Below are 23,534 nucleotides of genomic sequence, written 5' to 3'. Positions count from 1 at the left end.
AGCTTAGTCTGTCTACTTTTGACATCAGTAGATGTAGATGCTTGCAAGCGTTGCCATCTGATACAATTCCTCCTTCAGTTGGACCGCACGGCGTCAACGAAATACCATAGCGCCTTTTCGTTTTGTGGTTTTTTTCCGGGTCTCGCCTACTGTCCTCTCTTCGATTCAGTTCGTGGTAAACCAAACTTCGATAAACCGTTGGGCTAATGCGCGGATGTGCGGATACTTACAGTTATTTTCGAATTTTTCGAGGAACGGTGAAGGTCCGCGCTTGAATCAGTAAGTCCAATTCCGGGTATCCCAGGCAAAAGTGAGTGCTTGGCGCCAGTCGCAATTTAATTGACTTTCATAAAATATCTGGCGGGCTTCTGGCGAACTTTCAATTCTGGAGAAACGGACTATACAGTGAATGCAAGTACGAGGAAGATCTAAGTTCTTAAAACGAAGTGCGACTGCTGGCAGCGTTCCTGAGATGCGCGCAGCATCCTTGGCAATGACGTCATTCGCCTGCTGACCAGTTTCCCTGTGTTCGAGTGTGTGTGGCGTGCGTGTGCGCGTGTATGTGTCGAAATTAGAGCGCAATAGCGAATTCAATTTGCATCGCCGAAGAATTAACTGCAAACGAACAGAATCGATTGTTGTTGTCGCGAGTGCCTTGGTGCTTTGTTATGGATAAGAAGTCCCGACTAGTTCCGCCAGACTCTCACGTTTTGTCTATGGTTTCTCGTTTCCAGGATCCTAAGTGAGTGCCTCCGAACCTCCGAACCTGCGAATAGGATTCATTGGATGGCAAACTAACGTGCAGCCAGGAATTATTGATTCAGGTAAGCCATCGTTTCTCCTTGAAGCAACTGGGTCAGACAGCGATGATAATTGCACGTGTAGTTTCTGGTTTTCCATGGAATTTTTGTGGTAAGGTGAGCCACCTATCTTTCCTAAATCATGCTAGCCAACCCGAGACTCTCCAGCTTTATGCTGATAATGAATTTTTAATGTGCGCTGAGCTGAGACTGCTAGTGAAAAAGAAAACAAGCCCACATAAATTAAACTGGCCAAATCTTCAAAGGACAGTGGGCCGCGCCGGTTCTGCTATTCGCCTTTTTTGGGAGGCTGTAAATAATGAAAGACCAGACAAGCGGCAGACAACAAGGTATGCTCGTTCCCAAAGGATCCCGGTACAACATAGCCAAAGGCCTTTACTGCTCAAGTGGCGGATGGCTGGATGACTGGGTTGGAATCGGATGGGGTCCGTCCGGAAACCCTGCCGCAGACAGCTTTCCTGGCCCGGAGTCCCGTGGTAGAGCACGTTCGACCTAATAAGCATACGTAAGGGGTCGTTGAGTAAATGGGGGCCGTGGAACATCGCATTTACGACTCGGCTGGGCTGTAAGTGCTTCCGGGCTCCCCCCGAGGGCAAGAATCGATTTTCGATGTTAATCGAGTTGAAAACCCCGCAAACTCGACTGTGTTTGTGTCCTGTTCGAAAGGCAGTTCCATTAAGCCCAGACTTAAAGGCCCTTAAAGTCAGTGCCCAATTCGGCTGGCCAGGATCGAAAATCAGATATCCGATAAGCTCCCCAGCGAATATATCCGTTCTTTAATCTTATGCGATTTGCTCATTCGCTGGGTCCACTCGCTAAGCCCTCGACTCCGCGGCCCACCATCAAAACTTGTTTTATTTATATATTTTGATGGTTTGGTTTGGTTTCGATTTGTCTGGAGATGGCTGTTCCCTCTCTCGTCAGTTACTTATTTTCGCAAATTTACATATTTTTAGAATGATTTTTGGCGGCACTCAATTGTTGCCGTTCTTGCTGTGATATCATCTTCCAATCAACACATTTGTGCTAATATATGTCTTGTGTATTTACTTCTTGCTTTAATCACACCTCGTTACTGCGTTCTTAGTGGCAAAATTTAATGTATATTTGGGGACATGTGCAACTCATTCATGAACACTTTCAACAGCTGAAAATATTTACATACATACATATTGCCTGGTAACATGATTGGATATTAAATACTCTGTGTGGGTCCCCTGAATATCTGACATTTCATATCCCCAAGTGGGGCCCCACTGAAGCTTGGCGGCATTGAAATGGCGCCAAGTTGTCGCTCGCTCGCTTGACGCCTCCTCTCCGACCCCCTGCCCCTGGGTGGCAAACTTATTTGACGCCGCACGCACACAGCTGAGCTGGAGGCAAAGGACACCGGCACGAAAACAAATAAATGCTCAAGGAGCACTGAAAGGGGGAAGGACGCGGGGCGACGGCAATTGTCTGCGAAGGCAGCGAAGGGGATAACGAAACCTTGGCTTGCTATCAGGATTCAGGATATGAACAAAAGTTGGCAGTTAATTCGCTCCGAAGCCGTTGGCCGCATTGAGGTCTCCCTCGGATCCTGTTGAAGGTCGCAGGATTCGTGGGAGGCGCGATGAGTCATTCGTTCTTCAGTTAATGGCCCAAAAGGAGAGCAGCAACTCGGGGAACGTCGTAAATTTCCCATTGCTAGCAGTTGTTGATTATGAAATTTTATTCTCCGCCCAATTAACTCGCGTCGAGCACGCGATGGCCCATATAGGCTCGCAAGTTCGCATAGAGATATATGCATAAAGACCGATGTTGCTCAGTTGGGTTTCGGATTGCGGTAGGTTGACTTCTATTCTCTTTGCTTGTTTGACGGAATGGTGCATTTGGGCCTGGATCCGGCTGATGGTGGGAAGACCTCCAAGCACTCCCAAAAATAAAAATCAATTTCCTTTCATGGACGTCAGGCATGAGAGGTCGTGCACTCCGTCGACAGAAGGCAATATTAGTGGTGCTGATGAGTTTCTAGCTTGTTGGGGTTGTCTTGGCAAGGGTGTACAAAGAAATGAGGGCTTAGCATATTGGATTCTATTTAATTGTTACTCCTGCAGAAAAAATTGGCCCATTTTCAAGTTATTTTGACAGGCTGAGCTCACAATACATTAAACTTAATTGAGATATTTGCACACAAATTTTTGACTCTGTAGTGGGGTGTGATGTCATCATATCGAAGATTTATTAGGGAACCTTGAATCGAATTCTGTTCTCATACATCGATCATGACTCAGTTTCTCTATGATTATTTTCTATGCTGAACTTTAGCTATGCAAAGTGATTCAATCGCCTCCTTGTATGGCGCTTGTTCTCCAACGTGATCTTGAAATGTGCCCTCTTGATTGGATTAAATTGATGAGTATTGGATTATGATTGAATTTGTTGAAGGTAGCGAAATTATTGCTAAATAATATCCGAATATCTTGGCACTGCATCTGCAGCATCCTCTATTCTAGATTTCAATTTTGAACTCCCTTACCAAGTTTCATTTGTTGGGTTCACTACTCACGATGATTTGGTGTCTGGGTGAATCACCTGAATGCCAGACAAACTAGAGCGGGTCGCAGTCTCCAGGACTTGACTTCTGAGCCGCTGGGAGAATTCCGTGAATGAATCACGTTCTGTGGGACTTCGTATTCTGACTCAAGCTTTCCTTACAGCCTGTCGAGTGCACGGGAACCAGATGAGCGTGAGCGCGGCGCTGTGAAGGAGATTCAGGATTCTGTCCAAGAATGGAAGAATGGGCACGAGGACGACGATGACGCGCAGAGACACTCACGCAAAAAGGAAAATGGAAAAGGCGATAGAAGCCTGTGAGCAACTAACAGCAGCTGCTTCTTCTTGTGGCATTGTCCTCTGCCGCCGAACCCATCCTTGCCGGTGCCGCCGAGGGGTGGTTTGGCTCAGTTCTGGTCGACGTCTGGCCCTGCTTACAGCATTACACGTTCCCAGAGCCCAGAGCCCTGAGCCCTGAGCCCCTGCTCTTGTTGCCACTCGCAAATCGTGCCTTCTATTTTTCGGGCAGTACATCCTGCAGACTGGCAGCCGGGGGGTTGGAAGTGGCATTCGCTTATTTTGTTATTTTATTATTTTGCTATTTCTATCTCTATTCCGCTGTTGTTGTGCCGCTGTCCTTCGTGAGTCAAACTTTGAGTGAGATATACCCTCGGATTGAGTAGAGTTCTTTGGGCCACAGTGGTGGCTGAAATATTGAGTACGTAACTTCCCAGTGCGAAACTCGAGGCTTATTTCCTTTATGTTATTCGGGTGCTCCATAGGAATTTCATCTGCATTTCCGGCATTGGGCTACAAAGCGAGATTTTCCGGCTGGGAAACAAGCGCCAAAATTGGCATTTGAATTCTTTACATTTTCCGGTTGTTCTTTGCAAATGCGGTAACAATAAAATGCCGCAAGCACCATTTACTGCGAACTTCGTAAACAGCACGTGCACCGTTCCAGATCCTGGATATGGTCCTAAAACGGCCGTCGAGCGGCGCCCACCGCCAATTAATTCACTTTTCTGTAAACAAAGAAAACAAACAAAGCGAGATACATAAAGTAAAAATTAATTTCCACACACAAATGGTTATTTGGGCCGGTATTTCTCAACACCGATCCGGGGCATTCTCCACGCGTATCCTGCGTGCATCCTGCGGCGTTGATAATGTGAAAACCACCCCGCGAAGGACTCTTTGGCAGTGCATGCCCTTCGCCAGGACCCTTTGGCTCTTTGTTGTGATAAATTTCAAAATTGCCCACATTGTCGTTGGACTTATTGGCCGCGTTTCGAGGGCGGCTTGGTTCCTGACCCGCTCCTTGGCTTCCTGCCCACATACTTGTCACCCCTCAGACTCGCATTGCCCGGGGAAAAGTCACATGACTTGCATTCTGGCCGTTTACATACTCGACACTCTCACACCTTCTAGACCCAAGTCCTCCTCTAAAGTGGATTGCGTGCCTTTGAAACCGTTTGTTTGTTGTTACTCTGGAGGGCCAACGGGTTGGTTTAAAGCGCAAATAATGTGCTTTCGAATAATCTAACTCTCTGGAACGGCATGGCTATGCCCTATTCCTTAAGTTTCCAATCAAGCTTTGACGAACCTTTGTTGGAAATTTAAGGCCACAGCAGTGAAGTTCTTGTGCCCACCACTTTATGGCCCATTCAACTCGTCTCCCGCCGGCGCTATTACTTCCAGCATCGGCGACGAAAACCGCTTTGTGTGGGGCGCTGTGAAAAGGCGTGTTTCGGATGCGGAACTTTTCACTTTCCTTCGAGGGTGAATCCTGCCAGGAAGCACAAAGTAAAAAGCAGCCGAGAACCTGCAAGTTAACGCTAAATTTAAGATACACAAAAGCCAGCAGCAGACCCCCACTCCCACTCCCGAAGAACTGCGGGCACAGCTGTTTGCAGTCAAATCCCACATTGCGCGCCTGAGGCAGAGATTTTAATATGCCCTTGCTCCCGTATTCGATATCGTGAGCCTCCCCGCCATCCAGGCTGAATTGCAATTCCGCCCAACGACAGTAGAGGTGGAGCCTCGACCAAGGTTTCGATTCCAGCTGCGGTAACTGCTGAGACGAGGTCAACGGGAAGCTTCTCCAGAATGTCCTGAGTGCACGCTTCACGGATCCCCTCACAGCCAAGGAAGCATTGCAAAAAACCTTTGCAGGGTATTAGCGATAAGTGCTTGACAACAAATGCCAGAGTGACGGCACAACAAGGACGAAAATGTCCATGTAACAATGGAAAATCAATAGACGGGCTCCAATGCCTGGCACTACGCAGTTTGAGTGGAGTGTCCCCGGCGGAATACCACGCTGCTGGCTGGCTGGTGTTGGCGCCATGTCATGTCAGCAAATGTCTCATGTTTGGGCTCCTGTCCTGGCACTTGACATGATGTACTTGCTGCCGACCACGCTTTCGCTGCAAATTAAAGACAGGTTATATACTTCATGTAAAATTGCTACTGCAAAAGTGCGCTGCTGGCTCCCTTCCCTTCCCCGGAATGGAGTTGCCCTGACCATACGAATTTTCCATGTGGCTGGCCACCGAAAACTAGCCAGCTTCAGAAGAGTCCTGCCAAGTTTCTTTCCTGGTAATTGTCCGGGTTGCACGTTGGCTCCATTGTAGTGGGCTGTTTGACTCTGGATAATGGACTGGATCACTGAAATTGTGTGTTATTGATTTATGGAAGCCACTTTATACGAGCTGATTGAGTTCGTGGTTGGGTTGTGGCTGGACTCAGAATTTGTGGTAGAATTTCAGGCACCCACCATGGGATTCTCGAGTCCTCAACTGGACTCTATGTCGCCCCCGAATTCTGCACAGCTCAGCCTGAATGGTCATCCACTTCAGAGAGGGGGATTTGTATTGTGTGTGGTGTGCCACATTTCTAAGCGTCTGCTGTTGGCATTTGCATGGGTTGTTCAAAATTTCAACAGAAGCTTGATATCCACACACACAGATGTCAGCTCCAATTAAAATGCCGTTTGTTTGTTTGCCCGCTCTAAACGTCGAGTGCGCCGTAATATTGGACTTCCTCTGGCCTCCCCCAAACAGTTCAAGCAAAAAGTATGGCGCCAACCAATCGAGATAAGAATCTGCATCTCTGCGCGGGCGAATCTCACATCTGTAATTGCAGACACAGCAAGAGGTCTAAGGCAAATTAGCGGCACTTGAGGTTGGGCCGCCTAATTCGAAAACCTTTATTGAGGGGTCTCTGTGGACATTGATGAGGTGCGTCCGCCTGTGGTTGAGATCAGTGGGACGCGGGAACGGGCTGACCTCAAAAATTATGAATTTTTCGCACCTGGAATGGCCTGCTGGATGGCACACAGTTGACGGTCAGCGGACTCGTGGCTCTCCACGCTAGCCTGCAAAACCACGGAATTTAATGGGCTGGCCATAAAAACGCCCGCGGTTTCATAATTAATTAGCAAGTTTATTTTATGATCCTGCAGTTTGTTGGCTATATTCATTCATTAGTGTATGAGACGGGACGCAAATTAGCTGATGTAAAACAGCACGTTCCAATATCGATTAGCGAACGGAGAGGTAGGGCCAGGTAAAATGTAGCCGAGTTCACTGTAAGCTTAGGGCTTCTAATCCATGACCACATCCTGCTAACTGACGAGCATCGTTCATTTCCCGTTGCATCGTTGCTTAAGCCTCCATTTCCTCTGGCGGCCTCTTTGTTCTAGCGGATTTTCGGAATTTGGCCTCCTCAGTGGCCGCTGCCCCACGTGCAGTGAAGATTACGCTTATTGACTTTGAGCGGGTAGCTGAACGCGGCAAACTGGTTTACTTTTACCACACATATTCCATATTCCACACTGAAAGACGTTGCAATTAGCCTGGCTCGAGTCGTGGCTAACGGTACCCCATTTTCCCCGTCCCGCCAGGCACTCGGAGTTCATAACTATCAGTTTGTTGTGCCAAGATATTTAATCGCATCAGGCTCGTGAGATTTAGCGTCGATAGTGTCGGCTCAAGTGATAGATTACCATGTGCAAGCAGCTTTGACCTCCTCAGAGTGAAAATTTGTTAAAATATCTTTTTCTCAAAGCCAGCAGGAAAGTGATACGGATTGTAAGCTTAGATCATTGGATACAGAAAACATTAAGCGTATTTTTGTTGAGCGAATGCTTTTAACATAGTTATGATTAAAAAGCTGCACAACTCAGGCAATATTTTTGTCGTATGACGAATTTTTTAAACAAATTATGATTAAAAATCTGTTGTTGCTGCAAAAAAACAAAAATTCGAATTGTTACTTCCAATGAAACGTGTAATTTCAGCTAGGCTTCAGTCGAGCCAATTACTCGCACTATTCATGGGTTGTTCAATCCATCTAAGGATCTATATCTGCGGCTCCATATAGGAATGATAGGCCCAAGTGAAATGTGCGTTGCCGGTCTGCTGCTTACATAACATGAGCGGTCAATTAGACAGGACAACGACAGGCTTAAAACGACTTCATTACCGTCAATCTTAATTAGAAATCATTGGAGCTGCTTACAAATTTGTGTGAAGATGCCCTACAGCCGGTCCAGAACCCCTCCGCGGTGCCCGCGATGATTTGCGATCCCCCACCGGCCGAGGCTGCGCCACAACTTAAGTGGCCAGAGTTATGAGACGGCTTCCCGGCGAACTGGAAACAAGTCGCACATAGAGACATACCCATAAAGTAGCTGCGATTCCAGCACTTGCATCTCTATCTGCAGCGGCATATCTGTATCTGCAGCTCGCAGCGCGTTCTGTATTTGCATCTCCGTTCAACTGGCTTTCCCAGCCTTTCTTGCTCGTTTCTGTGGCGTTTTGTGTTGAGCAAATTGTGGGCAATCATTGTCAATTTACAGTGCACATACAGAATGACTTGGTTGGTGCCTGTACTTGGCGGACGGCAGACATCGGCAAGCAGTGCGCCCCCGGAGCATAAGCCCTGCTGCTTGCCCCTGACCGTCGTCCGTGCCAGCCAGTCTCCACTGCACCCGCATGCCGGTCGGCCTCTCAACAACTCACCAGCGCACCTTGAACTACAAGCAGTGGCGACGTCTCCTTCGACGGTTACTACTGCCGGAACATGCAGAGAAAAAAATGGTGTCAAAATGACCACGGTATACAAAACACAGATTAAGTCCGGACTAGCAGCGACTAACTAACTAGCTTTTAAAATATAAATATCACACCTAAAAGTGAACATATTACTACCTCTTTGCAATACTTTTCTGTAAGTGTTGGATGACGACTTCGAGCTTTACAACATAGACAAACGCTTTCCTCTTTCTGTGGGACACTTATCCGAGCTGTGAGATCAGCCTGGGTTTTCGTGGCTCCGGGGGTCGTTTGCTTTATTTACCTTGTCTGAGAATTGGCGAGCCCTGCCTCTCACTTCTTTCGGCTCACCACTTAGTTCCAGTTTTTATTTATTTTTTTCAGTATATTGTTGGGTAAAATTTGTATTTTTAGTGCGTCTGCCTTTCGGGGTTTGTTATTCGTGTGCTTGTTTGAGCTCCTCCGTCGCATCAACTTTTATTGCTTTCATTTATTGCTGTTTGCATTTATTTATTTTTCGTGCGAAAATAATGCGAATTAGTGAATACATTTTGTGCTGGTTCTCTAAGAGGGAGAATCCGAAAAATGTGCACCTCTAGTGACTTGATCGAGTTGCACCATATTTTGCCTTGCATTTGATGACTTGAGTGCGGCTCTACGTCTCAATAAAGACAATGGGCTAAGTGTTCTCCATTTTTCTCGGCTATGACCTACTGGAAGGCAACCAGAGTGCGTGGATTCTTCACTTTGTGGAGAAGGTTGTCGTGCGAGCATGGAGAACACCGCTTATCGCGTTTAACGCCCCGTATCACCGTACAGTACACCCTCCGACGCACGACTTCGACCGCAAGAACAACAACGACCCACTTCACCTCACCCACGCAGTGCAGCAGCACAGCTTTCCAGTGGAGGAGCAGTTACAGGTCATTAGGTGCTCGCTCGCATCCATGGAACGTTGTCAAACGATGTCATCAGCAATAGATGCCAAACATGGAGCGTCGGCAATTTCATTTCATTTAATGTTTAATGTCAAGTGTCTGACACACTTTTTTTGCTCCCGCTACCCCGCTACCCGGGCTCTCGTATCTCGCAGATCATCGGCGATGATGGCTGGAAAACCTTAATTAGAAATGCAGTGACTTCACCCGGACTGAATTATATAATTACCCGCGCTGAAATACCGCCGCTGCAGGAAGGAACTGGGAGTGGAATGATAATTGGAATGCGCCAATTAGAACAGGAGCGGTCGAAGACGTCCACCACAGTAGGTGCATCACCTGCAGTCCCTTCATGGTCGAAGTCGGCATGATACTGCCACCTTCATTGCTTTCATGTTTGTGCTACTCGTGCTCTACATTATTGTGCGTTCATTGTTGAACAAAATGGTATTACAAATTGCATTTGCATTCGTTTGCAGCTGCGGCTAACATCCAGTGAATTTTTTATCAGCTGAGCAGATAATAGCATCAGCATACGTACATTGCATTTTCCAATGTGAGCAATTTTCCGAAAACCCGTTTTGGAGTGAGTTCTTGCAATAGTTGAAGGCTGTGCACTTTTATTAAGCCAACTTTATGCATAACATGGATTACTAGCTGCTGACCTCATCGACGGAAACGCAGTTATCCAGAAGAGAAAACAGAGACACACATTAGACTAACTGCGAACGCGAACTAAATTGCTAGAAATTGAAAGTGACACTGAGTATCGCACGAGCTTAAATTTGCTGCAAATGGAAATGTTCTTCTATCATAACAAATTGCGGGGTATTTGGGGCAGATCCCCCCTTTCAAATTAGGCGAACAGAGTAGCGTACAAATTGAATACATTAAGCGGTCGGGTAAGATATTGAGAAACACATAACTGAAGCAAAAGAACCCTGGTACTAAAAAGGGAAGAAGGACACATTTTCTACAGTGAAAGAGCCAAAATTCAAATTGCCAGTTAATTACCGACTGAAACTGGGAAGCCAGTTGGGGCAAAAGGATCAAATAACAAATGAGCGTTTGGGTCAAAATGAGTTTGTGGGGACGGGGACACTTGAAAGTGACAAATATGGAAACTTCCAACTAAATTCACTACAAATTCTTAAAAGTCTGGGAAACGCGGCTCAAAAGACGAGGAACATTGGGAAGCCTAGCTTTTTTGTTAATAGCACTTGTGTCCATCAAATTGAAGGCATCACGTCATCACTGGGCGTATGAGCAATGCTCGACTATAATTGATGGGCTGTCAAAACTTACTGCCAAGCGCTCAATAAACACTTGAGGATGGAGCTTACAAGCCACGAAGGCCGGCTTGGGATCGATGGCCAAGTTCTAGCGCGGAGATATGTAATGAGTGCAGCACGCGACGCATCTAGGCAGATGCCTAGATAGGCATCAATGCATCTAGGCCGGCCTGGCATTCACTTATGCATGGCATCCAAGTGCAGTTCAGTTTCCCTGTCGTCTGGGATGTGCGTAACCCGAGCCTCTCCGCCTCTCCGACTCTCTGTCAATGAGGTGCTAATGGAGCCCTGGCAATGAATCGCGGCGTGCCGACGCGGCATGCTGCGTTTCTCTGCTCCACTGAGCATACCTTCGACCATGGTGTGGAAGTACAGTTAGATGGTGTGTTTGCCACAACCGCAGTTAGGACTTACATGACTTACCATGTCTAATAAAAGAGGTTGGACGGCGGCGGTTGGAGTTCCCCACCTGGAACTTCTTTAACCACTGGAACTTCCCTCGACCACCATGGAGTGTTTTTGTTTGGTATTAGTCCTAAAGGCATATTGAAAGGCAAAGAGAACCTCATGGGATCAGAAAGTTATCTTTCTGTGCTAGATCTACATCACGTACATTATTTATTCCCAATATAGCCCCATTTTAATAATAAATTACATATCTAAAGTGCAAATTAAACGGCTATTATATGACTGTTAATAGATGAACCCAACAAAAGTGCCGGCAATCCCAAGGTCTGAGCAAAAGCTCGCATGACGAGTTTTCCATCTAAAATTTAACAACAGATCAACGCCGCTCCGCAATTCATATGGTGGAATTTAGATGCCAAAAAACAATGCTATGGTACATATACCAGTAGAATATACATTGTTTGCGGCAATTAGGTTCTTTAGGTTCAATTCTAAGCTTTTGAATTAATGCTGACAGATTATACTTGGATAAAAGCTTTCACCCGATATGGCCTTGGCGTTGAATCAAACTTTTGATATGCTGGATTCCAGAGTTTGATTTATTTCAGAACGAATTGCTCAAGAATAGGCATAGCTTTAGATTGATTCCAGCTGAAAAACCAGTTCAAGCTACTTTTTCTTTTTTCTTACGTTTTTGGCGGTATCAATTTGGGAGCAGCACGTGGCTCGCTGGCTTCAAGAACGCTACACTGGTACCGGTTTTGCTTTGTTTTTGCCTGTGCAGTGCTCCGATGATGACGTAGTCCTAGAGCGCTCGAAGCACATATGGCTCACTCTCCAACGGCCCATGACCAATTTCGGAACAACGCAATCTGCGAGAGGTCAATGGGATTCCCATCGAGGGGGAAAATGTTGGAAAAAACCAACTACACAATCAAAAGTACACCATCAGCGTGGCGAAATGTCTTTTGTCGGAAGCCTGCAAGGAAAAATGGCGTTTTACATTATTGAATTCAATTAGTGTCTTCAAGAGCTTTGAGTGCTTTTTGTCTAATGCCCTTACTTTTCGTGCATAATTAAAAAGCAATTATAACGAAGTATTTTCAGATGTTCAGCCACGGTCTTTCACGTATCGCTGGGAATTGTTGGTGGACAAGTTTTTCAACTAAATTTAAAGAAAACCTTCAATGATTCGATATGTCAAAAACGGTTGGTTTTTCTATTTTGTTGCCATTATATTTTGATGCACAACATGTTGTACGCCTAATTTCCTTGAGTGGCTCTGAAATTGAAATTAATGACAATTTTATAAGGCATTCCAAATTAATTAATTAGCAGCTCGTTTGTTTGCTTAATAGGGCTTTAATTAAAGATTTTCCACTTCACTCCAACATTTCGAAATGTTTGTTTAATTAAATCTAGTTAATATGCGTGTATATTTGTATATATTTTTGTATGAAAACGGGTTTAATTTTAAATGGAAATTTATGAGCTCAATATTTGCATTGAATACTAAATAATGTTGATAATTCGTAACGAGGCAAGCATAAACTAGTTTAAAACTAGATGGAAGTGCAAAACGAGAAATTTCAACCTTTTCTGGAATATCGGTAGAAATTGGGGAAAAGTAATAAAATGAAAAAAAAAAATTAAACGGTTTTCAAAAGTGTGGGCGTAACAGTTTTGTGACGGACGAACAGAAGGACAAACGGACAGACGGACGGACAGACGGACGGACATACGGACGTGGCCAGTTCGCTTCGGCTATTGATCCTGATCAAGAATATATATACTTTATATGGTCGGAAACGTTTCCTAGTTGAGTTATTTTAAATTAATAAAAAATATATTTATAAATTTGAATGCAGATTTTTAGAGAATTTCGGCAGAAACATTTAGAGGTATGCCACTTTAAAATCCGATCAAGATAAGTTGAGTTATGGAGTTTTGAACTTCAGTCTTTGGACATTTCTTAATTTTTTGAATTACTACAACATCATACATCAGAAAAATGACAAAAAAATTGAAAAAAAATATATTTATAAATTTGAATGCAAATTTTTAGAGAATTTCGGCAGAAACATTTAGAGGTATGCCACTTCAAAATCCGATCAAGATAAGTTGAGTTATGGAGTTTTGAACTTAGGTCCTGGGACATTTCTGAATTACGACAACATAATACATCAGAAAAATGACAAAAAAATTGAAAAAAAATATATTTCTAAATTTGAATGCACATTTTTAGAAAATTTCGGCAGAAACGTTTAGAGGTATGCCACTTTAAAATCCGATCAAGATAAGTTGAGTTATGGAGTTTTGAACTTCAGTCTTTGGACATTTCTTAATTTTTTTGAATTACTACAACATCATACATCAGAAAAATGACAAAAAAATTGAAAAAAAATATATTTCTAAATTTGAATGCAGATTTTTAGAGAATTGCGCCAGCAACATTTAGAGGTATGCCACTTTAAAATCCGATCAAGATAAGTTGAGTTATGGAGTTTTGAACTTCAGTCTTTGGACATTTCTTCATTTTTTTGAATTACTACAACATCATACATCAGAAAAATGACAAAAAAATTGAAAAAAAATATATTTCTAAATTTGAATGCACATTTTTAGAGAATTTCGGCAGAAACGTTTAGAGGTATGCCACTTTAAAATCCGATCAAGATATCTTGAGTTACGGAGTTTTGAACTTCAGTCATGGGACATTTCTTAATTTATTTGAATTACTACAACATCATACATCAGAAAAATGACAAAAAAATTGAAAAAAAATATATTTCTAAATTTGAATGCACATTTTTAGAGAATTTCGGCAGAAACGTTTTGAGGTATGCCACTTTAAAATCCGATCAAGATATCTTGAGTTATGGAGTTTTGAACTTCAGTCATGGGACATTTCTTAATTTTTTTTGAATTACTACAACATAATACATCAGAAAAATGACAAAAAAATTGAAAAAAAATATATTTCTAAATTTGAATGCAGATTTTTAGAGAATTGCGCCAGAAACATTTAGAGGTATGCCACTTCAAAATCCGATCAAGATAAGTTGAGTTATGGAGTTTTGAACTTAAGTCCTGGGACATTTCTGAGTTACGACAACATAATACATCAGAAAAATGACAAAAAAATTGAAAAAAAATATATTTCTAAATTTGAATGCAGATTTTTAGAGAATTGCGCCAGAAACGTTTAGAGGTATGCCACTTCAAAATCCGATCAAGATATATTGAGATATGGAGTTTTGAACTTCAGTCTTTGGACATTTCTGAATTACTACAACATCATACATCAGAAAATTGACAAAAAAATTGAAAAAAAATATATTTCTAAATTTGAATGCACATTTGTAGAGAATTTCGGCAGAAACGTTTAGGGGTATGCCACTTTAAAATCCGATCAAGATATCTTGAGTTATGAAGTTTTGAACTTCAGTCTTGGGACATTTCTGAATTACGACAACATAATACATCAGAAAAATGACAAAAAAATTGAAAAAAAATATATTTCTAAATTTGAATGCACATTTTTAGAAAATTTCGGCAGAAACGTTTAGAGGTATGCCACTTTAAAATCCGATCAAGAAAAGTTGAGTTATGGAGTTTTGAACTTCAGTCTTTGGACATTTCTTAATTTTTTTGAATTACTACAACATCATACATCAGAAAAATTACAAAAAAATTGAAAAAAAATATGCTTATAAATTTGAATGCAGATTTTTAGAGAATTGCGCCAGCAACATTTAGAGGTATGCCACTTTAAAATCCGATCAAGATAAGTTGAGTTATGGAGTTTTGAACTTCAGTCTTTGGACATTTCTTAATTTTTTTGAATTACTACAACATCATACATCAGAAAAATGACAAAAAAATTGAAAAAAAATATATTTCTAAATTTGAATGCAGATTTTTAGAGAATTGCGCCAGAAACGTTTAGAGGTATGCCACTTCAAAATCCGATCAAGATATCTTGAGATATGGAGTTTTGAACTTCAGTCTTTGGACATTTCTGAATTACTACAACATCATACATCAGAAAATTGACGAAAAAATTAAAAAAAAAAATATATTTTTAAATTTGAATGCAGATTTTTAGAGAATTGCGGCAGAAACATTTAGAGGTATGCCACTTCAAAATCCGATCAAGACAAGTTGAGTTATGAAGTTTTGAACTTCAGTCTTGGGACATTTCTGAATTACGACAACATAATACATCAGAAAAATGACAAAAAAATTGAAAAAAAATATATTTCTAAATTTGAATGCACATTTGTAGAGAATTGCGCCAGAAACGTTTAGAGGTATGCCACTTCAAAATCCGATCAAGATATCTTGAGATATGGAGTTTTGAACTTCAGTCTTTGGACATTTCTGAATTACGACAACATCATACATCAGAAAATTGACAAAAAAATTTAAAAAAAATATATTTCTAAATTTGAATGCACATTTGTAGAGAATTTCGGCAGAAACGTTTAGAGGTATGCCACTTTAAAATCCGATCAAGATATCTTGAGATATGGAGTTTTGAGGGCGTGGCAAAATGTTTTTCTGCAAGTCTATAGAAATTTACAAGACTAATAAAAAAGTAAAAAAATATTACATTTACGAAAAATGTGACCGTAGCAGTTTTTTACTGTCTCTGGAAGCTGTATGCTTGATCTCAACATTCTAGCGTTTGTAGTTTCTGAGATCGTGGCGTTCATACGGACAGACGGACATGGCCAGTTCGACTCGGCTATTTATCCTGATCAAGAATATATATACTTTATATAGTCCGAAACGCTTCCTTCTGCCTGTTACATACTTTTCAATGAATATAGCATACCCTTTTACTCTACGGGTAGTAACGGGTATAATTAAGTAACGAACTAGCTTTCAATTTCGGGCTTAATCAAGTTTTCCATCACTTCAAAGGTAGCAAGAACAGTGAGGCAACCAAGGGGCAACACAAAAAGTCTCCCTGAACGGCGGCTAGCCAGGTGGCAAATTGTGGAATTCCCCCCTTCGACTGCTAAAACTGTTAACTTAACTACTCGGGCTCCCCAATCAAACACGGCGATCGATTGATCCATTAAATTAATTGAGTGTAGTGGAATCGCTTTGCAAACAATGTACATTTAAGCGACGCAGGGCACCCGATGAGATGGGGCACACATGCTGCCCATTGTCACGTGCCTCGTGCAGACTGCATTCAATTTAATGGGCTCACCAACAGCCGCCAGTAGCCGGCCCAACCTGAGCGGACCGCTCTAGACGCCCTAATTGATGCAACATGCAAATGGGCCTGCCAGGTTGGAAGTGGTGGGGCCGGGGTGTGAAAACTTTGGGGCTCTTCGAGAGCTCTGACGCAGCTGGGAGGTTTGGGGTCAGTGGAATGGATCTGTGATGTCGGAGCTTTAAAATTTATTCGTATGTATACATACAGATATATATATCTTTATATTTGACGAGTAACAAGGAGATTTGGGCTCAGCATGGGTCATAAATGCAGGACTAATGGCACTTAGGCATTTAAAATAAATACAATTACGATTTTAAATCAGGTCCTCGTAATCCGCTATTGTAGTCGGCAACCAGCAAACGCGTTGTTCGATTGTGATCAGGCTTTTAAAGCACGTGGTTTTCCGTTTACCTCGTATTGCTTTTGAGCTGGGCACTTTAATTAAGTTAACAACTGTTTTTGTAATGCTGCGCTTGCAGCTAGAAACAGCAGAATAGTAATTTCCCTCTGCTTTTCTCGTTGGTTTCTTGTCGGACATGAAAAAGACCGACCGGCAAAACCAGCCGTTTTGGTCGTGCTTCGCTGGTTAACTGCTTTGCTTCGCTGCGTTGAAGTGGCTTGGAAGCCACGAACAGCGGGAGGGGAAGCGGTGTAGGCCGGGACTCTCGAAAGCGTGGGAGGCTGAAGGTATAGTGCCACCTGTTGCCAGATAGCGAGCAAATTACAATAACGAACAGGCAATTATATAATTCAGATAATACTTGTGCTGATACCTGACCCGATCGCTCAATCGCGTATGAGTTTTTAAAAGATTCAATCGGCGTTTGAGGAAAGCCTCGCAAACGGCACGCAAGCTGAACCATCAATTAAGTCACATGGAAAAATTGAACACCAGTTACTGAGAAATAGCTTCAGCTGGGATTGCGGATAACTATTTCATGCAATCGTTGAGTACTTTCAAACCGGAGTAAGACAGTTATTCAATCTGCTTTTAACTGAAAAGTAAAAAGTGAGGGCATTGGATAGCTGTATACGCCGTAAGTGTTATAGGCATTGCTAACTATCACCGACTTATAAGTAATTGCTTAATCAATATGAAGGAAATGGTTTTAATTGATTTTGTGAGCAATTACCGCAATTGTTAACTAAATTCCACTATACGTATTGTCCGGTCAAGCCATTTTATTTAACATTTTTCTCAATCCTCGAAGAAGTTGACCGATGAACTGAAAACAATTGCTCGCTAACTCTATTAATTAAGGTACCCCTTTGAAAGCTGTGATTTATTGCGTACTCATTTTCCAGCCCCAAACCCTGAGCATTCATAGCGAATACTTCCAAATCTGAAAATCTGCTTCGCTTTTGGTCCACTTATTTATAGCTACATTCCCATGCTAGTTTGGAGGCAACATCACGTTCGGATGGTGCCGGGAAGTGTTTGCCGGCCGTTACTGGCTTTAATGGTTTTCTAATTAATTTTTTTTGCTTACATATATTTCAAGGCGATGCCTAGAGCATTGAACCCTTGCTCTTTAGGCACTAACCAACGGCGAAGTGAGAAATCAAGTGTTGAAACGCCCGGACGCCGGATCATTGTAATGTCAAAGTCATAATGCACAATGCCCAATTGAGTTGATTGAAGCGCGGGTCGGGCCCTCATATAGTAATGGGAATCAGAATGCGAATGAGGACGGGAGTGGTTAGTGCGGCTGCGGCAAGAACAGCGACTATAATTCAAAACAACTAGCTGAATCAATTGGGTGCAACCCAATGTCGTGTTGCACAGGCACGAGCAGCCGCACCAACTTGTTGCAACTTTCTCAACCACGAGGGTCAGAGTCAAAGTTCAATAAAATCCAATTAAACTACCGCAGGCTGCCCCGACCCTGCCCCTGCCCCTTCCCCTTCCCCTACGCTGTTGCAGAACCCGCAGACCTTTCACCGGGCCCTGCTGCTCGTAAATCTTAATAAGCTAACCTGCAGAGAAAACTGGGAACTCGCAAGCCGAAGAGAATGTTGCAGGCCATGTGATTTAATACAAGGCCACGTGAACTTTCTCGGCTTGTGTGTTCCGGACTCCCGACTCCTCCATGGGCAGATCTCCTCCACGGGCAGATCAGATTCCGCCGACCGATTTCCGCACTGCCAGAGCGCTCAATTGAATTAATGCAGGGTGTCGGCTGGCGGGGAGGCTTCGGTGTTGTGCAACTATGCTGGACCTTAATAAATAATTTTCTGCGATGCCTTCGCCAATTTGCCCGGTCTTCGCTTCGGCTATTTTTAGCATTTTAATTGCATGGGCAAAAACGGGCCAACAATGCGGTCGGTGACCAGAGGTCGGTCAATATGCCTCGAAATGTGAATATCCATAAGTTGCTGCCTCCGGTCGCAACCCGCGACGTTTTTATGACAGTTGCTTCCGGTGATGGCCGAAGGAATGCCAGTATTCCGCAAGTGCCTCAAGTGGCAAGTGGTGCGTCACAGCGGAATAGCTTCACTGCTTAAACTGGTTACTCACTGGGAGCTCGCGTAGGTGCAGCCGGAAGGAACAGAAGCTGAGCATTGCCTCCTGTCAGGATGGTGCTGTGTTCTCTGTGCTCTCACAAGTTCTCTGAGCAATGAACACAAAGCCGAGACCAAGATATTGCTATCTGTGGGTGCTCATGTATTATTTAAATTTTGACCCAGCCCACTTAAACTCCCGGCACTCGACAGTTACTTGGCCCCGGCGAGCGTAAAGTCATCCCCTCGAGTTTGGCTTTTGAAACATATCACAATAACACATCATTTGTCAAGGCAACAAATGATGTTGCATGTAACCTTATCATCTCATATCCGCTGCAGACGGTTACGTTACGGTTCGCCAGGGACGGGTCAGTATGGGTGAGCAGCTGAAACCCGGACACCTAGAGGCAAGTGCTCTGGGTTCGTTTATAAGAGCCACCTCGGTTGGAAACAAGGACGAAGACAAGCTGTGTGCTGCCGTAAATGTGCATTGCACTCGTACCCACGTGACCAGTGTGTCCGTGTCCTGATCACAATGCTTGCTAATGAACAAACATGGCGAGCAGTCACTTCCGCTGCAGCAAACGTCTCTTCCTTCGCTCCGCTTCGCCCATAAATTAAATTATAAAGTTACGTATACGCCGTGTGTCCGCACGAAAGTTTGGTAAACAAGCGACAAATTTATTGGGAATCCTCTCCATAGGGACAACATGCAGACGTATAGCATGTTACCCCTTCTTGTGCCCAAATTGACAGCTCGGTGCTGGGCTCGGCGACATTGATGCCGCTAATGGGAGTAGCGAAAGGAGGCGGAGGAGTTGTTTGGCGCAGACAAATAACAGTTTGCTTCTTCCGCTTTCAACTTTCATTGGAATACTCGCATCAAGTGTTTGTTTTTCGGACCAAAGGGAGTAAAGATGTTCCGAAAGGCGACCACGTGAACTTCCGTCATGTTTGGCTGCCAAAAACCATTTAGGCAGGTTGCTTGAAGTTTTGAGAAAATCGAATTTACTTTTTGAAGATTGCCTAATCAATTATTAATTATTTTTCTCTGCTTTTATATTTAGATCCCACCTCTTTTGGGCACAAACTGGAATGACAAAAGTCAGAGTCCAGTCACAACGAAGTACAATTGGCAGAATGGCACCAACTAGTTGTTTAATCGGTCTAGGCTGCTTCCTGGTCCTTCTTCAAACCCTAGCTCCAGCAAAGGCTGCGGAGCACTCTGTGTTCACCCACAAAAACGCATCATCGGTCTTGGGTCAATTGGTTACCTCGAGCACCCTAGTATGGGAGAGCTACGACCCCAAGGATGCCACACAGCTGCAGTTCGCCGTTGAAGGCGGAAAGTACGTTACTGAGGATGAGCATTACCCCATGTACGTATGTCGTGTGCCAATCGATGGCATCCAAGTGTCCGGCCACACCGAGAAAATCCTTCAGAGACACGTCTGCCTTGCGGCCCACTATAAGCACGGAAAGTACGACAGCTTCGATGTCCTGATGAACAAGGGGCACCTGGGGAAGGTTGGCTGGCGTCATTGGCGTAAGTTCGATGCTGGAGTTCCCGTGGGTGCCATACGCATTGGAGATGACTCTTACATTGGTCGCCATCGGGCCCCAAGTCAACCGAATAAGGACGGCGTTGTCACCCACTGGGGAGCAGACTTCAATCTGGGCCACTTGGAGCCTGTGGGTCTGGGAAAAATTAGGGTCATTGAAGCCGAACGTGAGAAGTACTACGACGATGGCGAGGTTTTAGTCGAGACAGAGCCTTTCCGGTATGAGCTCAGGGACATCAAATTGGATCGCTTGCGCACTGATATTCAAGAGAACATGACTGAACTGGGTAAGTCTAATCAAATACAATTTGTTAGCTTTTAATAACATCAACTGTTTTCTTAGTTACTAGGAAGCTTGAAAATCTGGAAGATAAATACAGCACTGTGGAGACCATTCTAAGCTATACCTTCAACTATAATCAATATTGGGGATCCCATGAGGGTGTTGCTCGGGGTCTGCCCACAAAAATATTCGAAAAAGATGAAGCCGTCCCGGCTGAAATTAATTGGGCCTTGAAACACACCGAAAAACGATCGGAAAACAAGGCAGTCCACACGAAACTCTGGCCCGGCACAGCAATTAATGTTACGCTACGTGGTAACTATGTGACCCTGGAGGCGCCGTACAGCGGCAAGCTCTTTGCTTTCTATTACGGTAGCGACGAAAGCGTTTCCCGGAAGATCAGCGCAGAGGCAAGTGCTTTGAGCGTTCTGTAAAGCCAAGTTCTAATGTATTTCAACCTGCAGGTGCGAAAGAGCTACTTGAAGGAAGTAAAGCTGGAGTTCAGTCCCGTCTACTGGATTGAGAACGGTACTCTGGTGCCCACAACGACCACCACAACGACCACATCCACATCGACCACGACACATGCCACCACAACCAGCACCAAGGAGCCGACGCCCATAAACGAGCCCCCTCTGGTCCATATGAAGGACAATGGGGTGCAGCATTCAGGTCCCGATACGCTGGAGAAGACCTTGCACGACTCACCGTCCAGCAACGAAATAAATTCGCACGACGCTCCAGAGAACATGTCCTCCAACCCGGGCAAGGATGTGGCGCTGGCAGGGTTCGGAGTCAACGCAGCGGGGTCAACATTTATTGCGGGGTCGACTGTATTGACGCTACTTCTAACACTTTCTTTGAGTCTGTAGATGAAATTGAGCTCTGGACTTAGTATAGCGTTTAATTGTTGTTGTTGTACCTGTTGTACCCGTCTTTGAGAGCGTCAGAGAGATGAAATAAGCAGATAGACATTGTAGGCATATATAAACCCCAAGAACCGGGAAAAAATTTGGTGTGAAAACGGAAAGCAAGAGTCGATATTTTTTATACTTGTCCCAAGGCTTCTTCTATAACACGCATGCAAGCGAAAAGAATTTAAATGATCATGAAAATAAACGTAATACATTCCTAAACAGAACCCCTTACAAGCGGAAATGAATCAAAAGTATAAATAAAAATAAATATATTCATATTTTTATGTAGAAATATTTTACAAGTTCTTTTATTTGCAATGATTTAAATCGCTTCTCATTTTTGTAGTTAGTAAGCAGCATTAATAGCAAGTAGAAGAAATACTAAACTTGAATTGACATTTGTTTAGGGATGATATTATAAATCGCGCTCTCTAAAATGATGTATGTCTAATATGTAAACCTATGTATAACATAAGTACGAGTATGTATGCTATTTCTTAAGTCAACCACTCCAAATATGTAAAATAGAAACTTTTTATTTGAGCACTTTTATTTTAAATATGATTTGCGTTTATTTAAGGCTACTCTCTATCAGAATCGATTTGATTTCAATTAAAACTTCATTAAAGAAACATTGAATCTCTAATTTCGTATAAACTAAATAAAAGGCTTGTAAATGAAAATCGAAACAAAATTGGTTTCCTTATACACAAAATTTAAATTTTAAGTTTTTGCTTCTCAAATCTATTGTTCACAAAAAAAATTGTACTACGCTGATTGAATGCTGTCAATTCAATACAGTTAAGGATAGCTTTGTTACATTTTAGTCCTAAACTTTCTAACGACCAATTTATATATCTTTACAATCAAACGAGTAGCTCAATCGGGTTTCGAGACAATACTTTATTAAAGTCTCATTAAGCTCATGAAATATTCTGCGCACAATACTTCTATCATCATCCATACATCCGAATTCGCTCTCTGAACACACCTGCGCCTACCTTTTCAGCGTAGTTTTACTGGCATTGAAATAATAGTTGGCACCTGAATTAATTAACTAAAATAAACCAGTGGCCTCTATTACGTTTTGGAGATACTCTATCCATGCTCTTCGGTCTGGTTCCAATAGGTGTAAATAACCTTTTCGCATATTGTAATGCCATGCAGTCTGCTGGGCTTTCGCCTACAATGCAAGGCACGTTATGCTAAACTGCTCTGATAGTATTATTATGCCCAGGTTCCTGCGCTCGTTCTGCGCTGCTGGAGACTAGTTCCCGAAAGCAGTTTGAGAGCAACCTGGCAAAAAGTGGTTTCGCATTAGAATCCCATGTATTGTTATGCGAGCGATATTTTTAAAGCGTGACCACCACTTGATGGCTATCAAACGGGTTTGGATCCGGATGGCAGGGCAATCGAACTGTATCATTATTGCTTAGGGGCGTCGGTACCACTGAAGGGTGCAACTCAGTAGTCTATCATTCTACCTATTTGGGCTTTTTCCAGTGTAGCCAAAATCACTGTGCGATTATTTAATGACTTACGAACAGAAATGTTAACCAACTCATCCTCGACAGTTGCTCTGGTCTGCTGACCAAATTTGATATGCATGGATTGGTGGAAACAAACGCCGTCAGTACCGCAGGCTCCAACCTGCGCTGACAGGTTTTTCTGTCGTCTGCATCGACGTGCAATCTGCTACATCCGCCGCTCCATCCGCCATCCGCTGTATATCCTGCTTTTGGGCGTGACGCGGCGAAACCCCCACAGCGTTTGACTCTACTGACGTAGGCATATGCATGTGACCGCCCCTGCATTTTGTGCACTGCACTTGCTGCACTTGGGATCTGGGCATAACCGCGGATCTGGCTGTGCCGTGTGCGTGGTGGTTATGCTTCAGCGTTCTACGCTTCATAATATTGCATTCGCAAATTGCATAAATTTAACTTCAGCGGGCGAGGTGAGGCAATCTGTCTGTTG

The 23,534-nt window shown here is 43.5% G+C and overlaps 1 protein-coding gene across 2 annotated transcripts; it reads left to right on the top strand.

Moving 5' to 3' along the window:
• The first annotated feature begins 130 nt into the window (after positions 1 to 130).
• LOC6548456 (protein unzipped) lies at positions 131 to 21,784 on the top strand. 2 transcript variants are annotated; one of them, XM_001976679.3, is made up of 5 exons: positions 131 to 279; positions 735 to 824; positions 19,863 to 20,644; positions 20,701 to 21,050; positions 21,105 to 21,784. In XM_001976679.3, the coding sequence occupies exons 3-5, from the start codon at positions 19,891 to 19,893 to the stop codon at positions 21,510 to 21,512; spliced, it is 1,512 nt and encodes a 503-aa protein (XP_001976715.2). In that variant the 5' UTR covers positions 131 to 279; positions 735 to 824; positions 19,863 to 19,890; the 3' UTR covers positions 21,513 to 21,784. The 2 variants fall into 2 exon arrangements, with proteins under 2 accessions (XP_001976715.2, XP_026836505.1); XM_026980704.1 differs by lacking the exon at positions 131 to 279 and adding an exon at positions 317 to 415.
• Positions 21,785 to 23,534: the final 1,750 nt, after the last annotated feature.

The sequence above is a fragment of the Drosophila erecta genome, unplaced genomic scaffold (genome assembly GCF_003286155.1).
Source record: "Drosophila erecta strain 14021-0224.00,06,07 unplaced genomic scaffold, DereRS2 tig00000092-arrow-pilon, whole genome shotgun sequence".
Taxonomy (NCBI): Eukaryota; Metazoa; Arthropoda; class Insecta; order Diptera; family Drosophilidae; genus Drosophila; species Drosophila erecta.
Note: the sequence above shows the minus strand (reverse complement) of the source record. Positions and strands in the feature narration are given on the sequence as shown.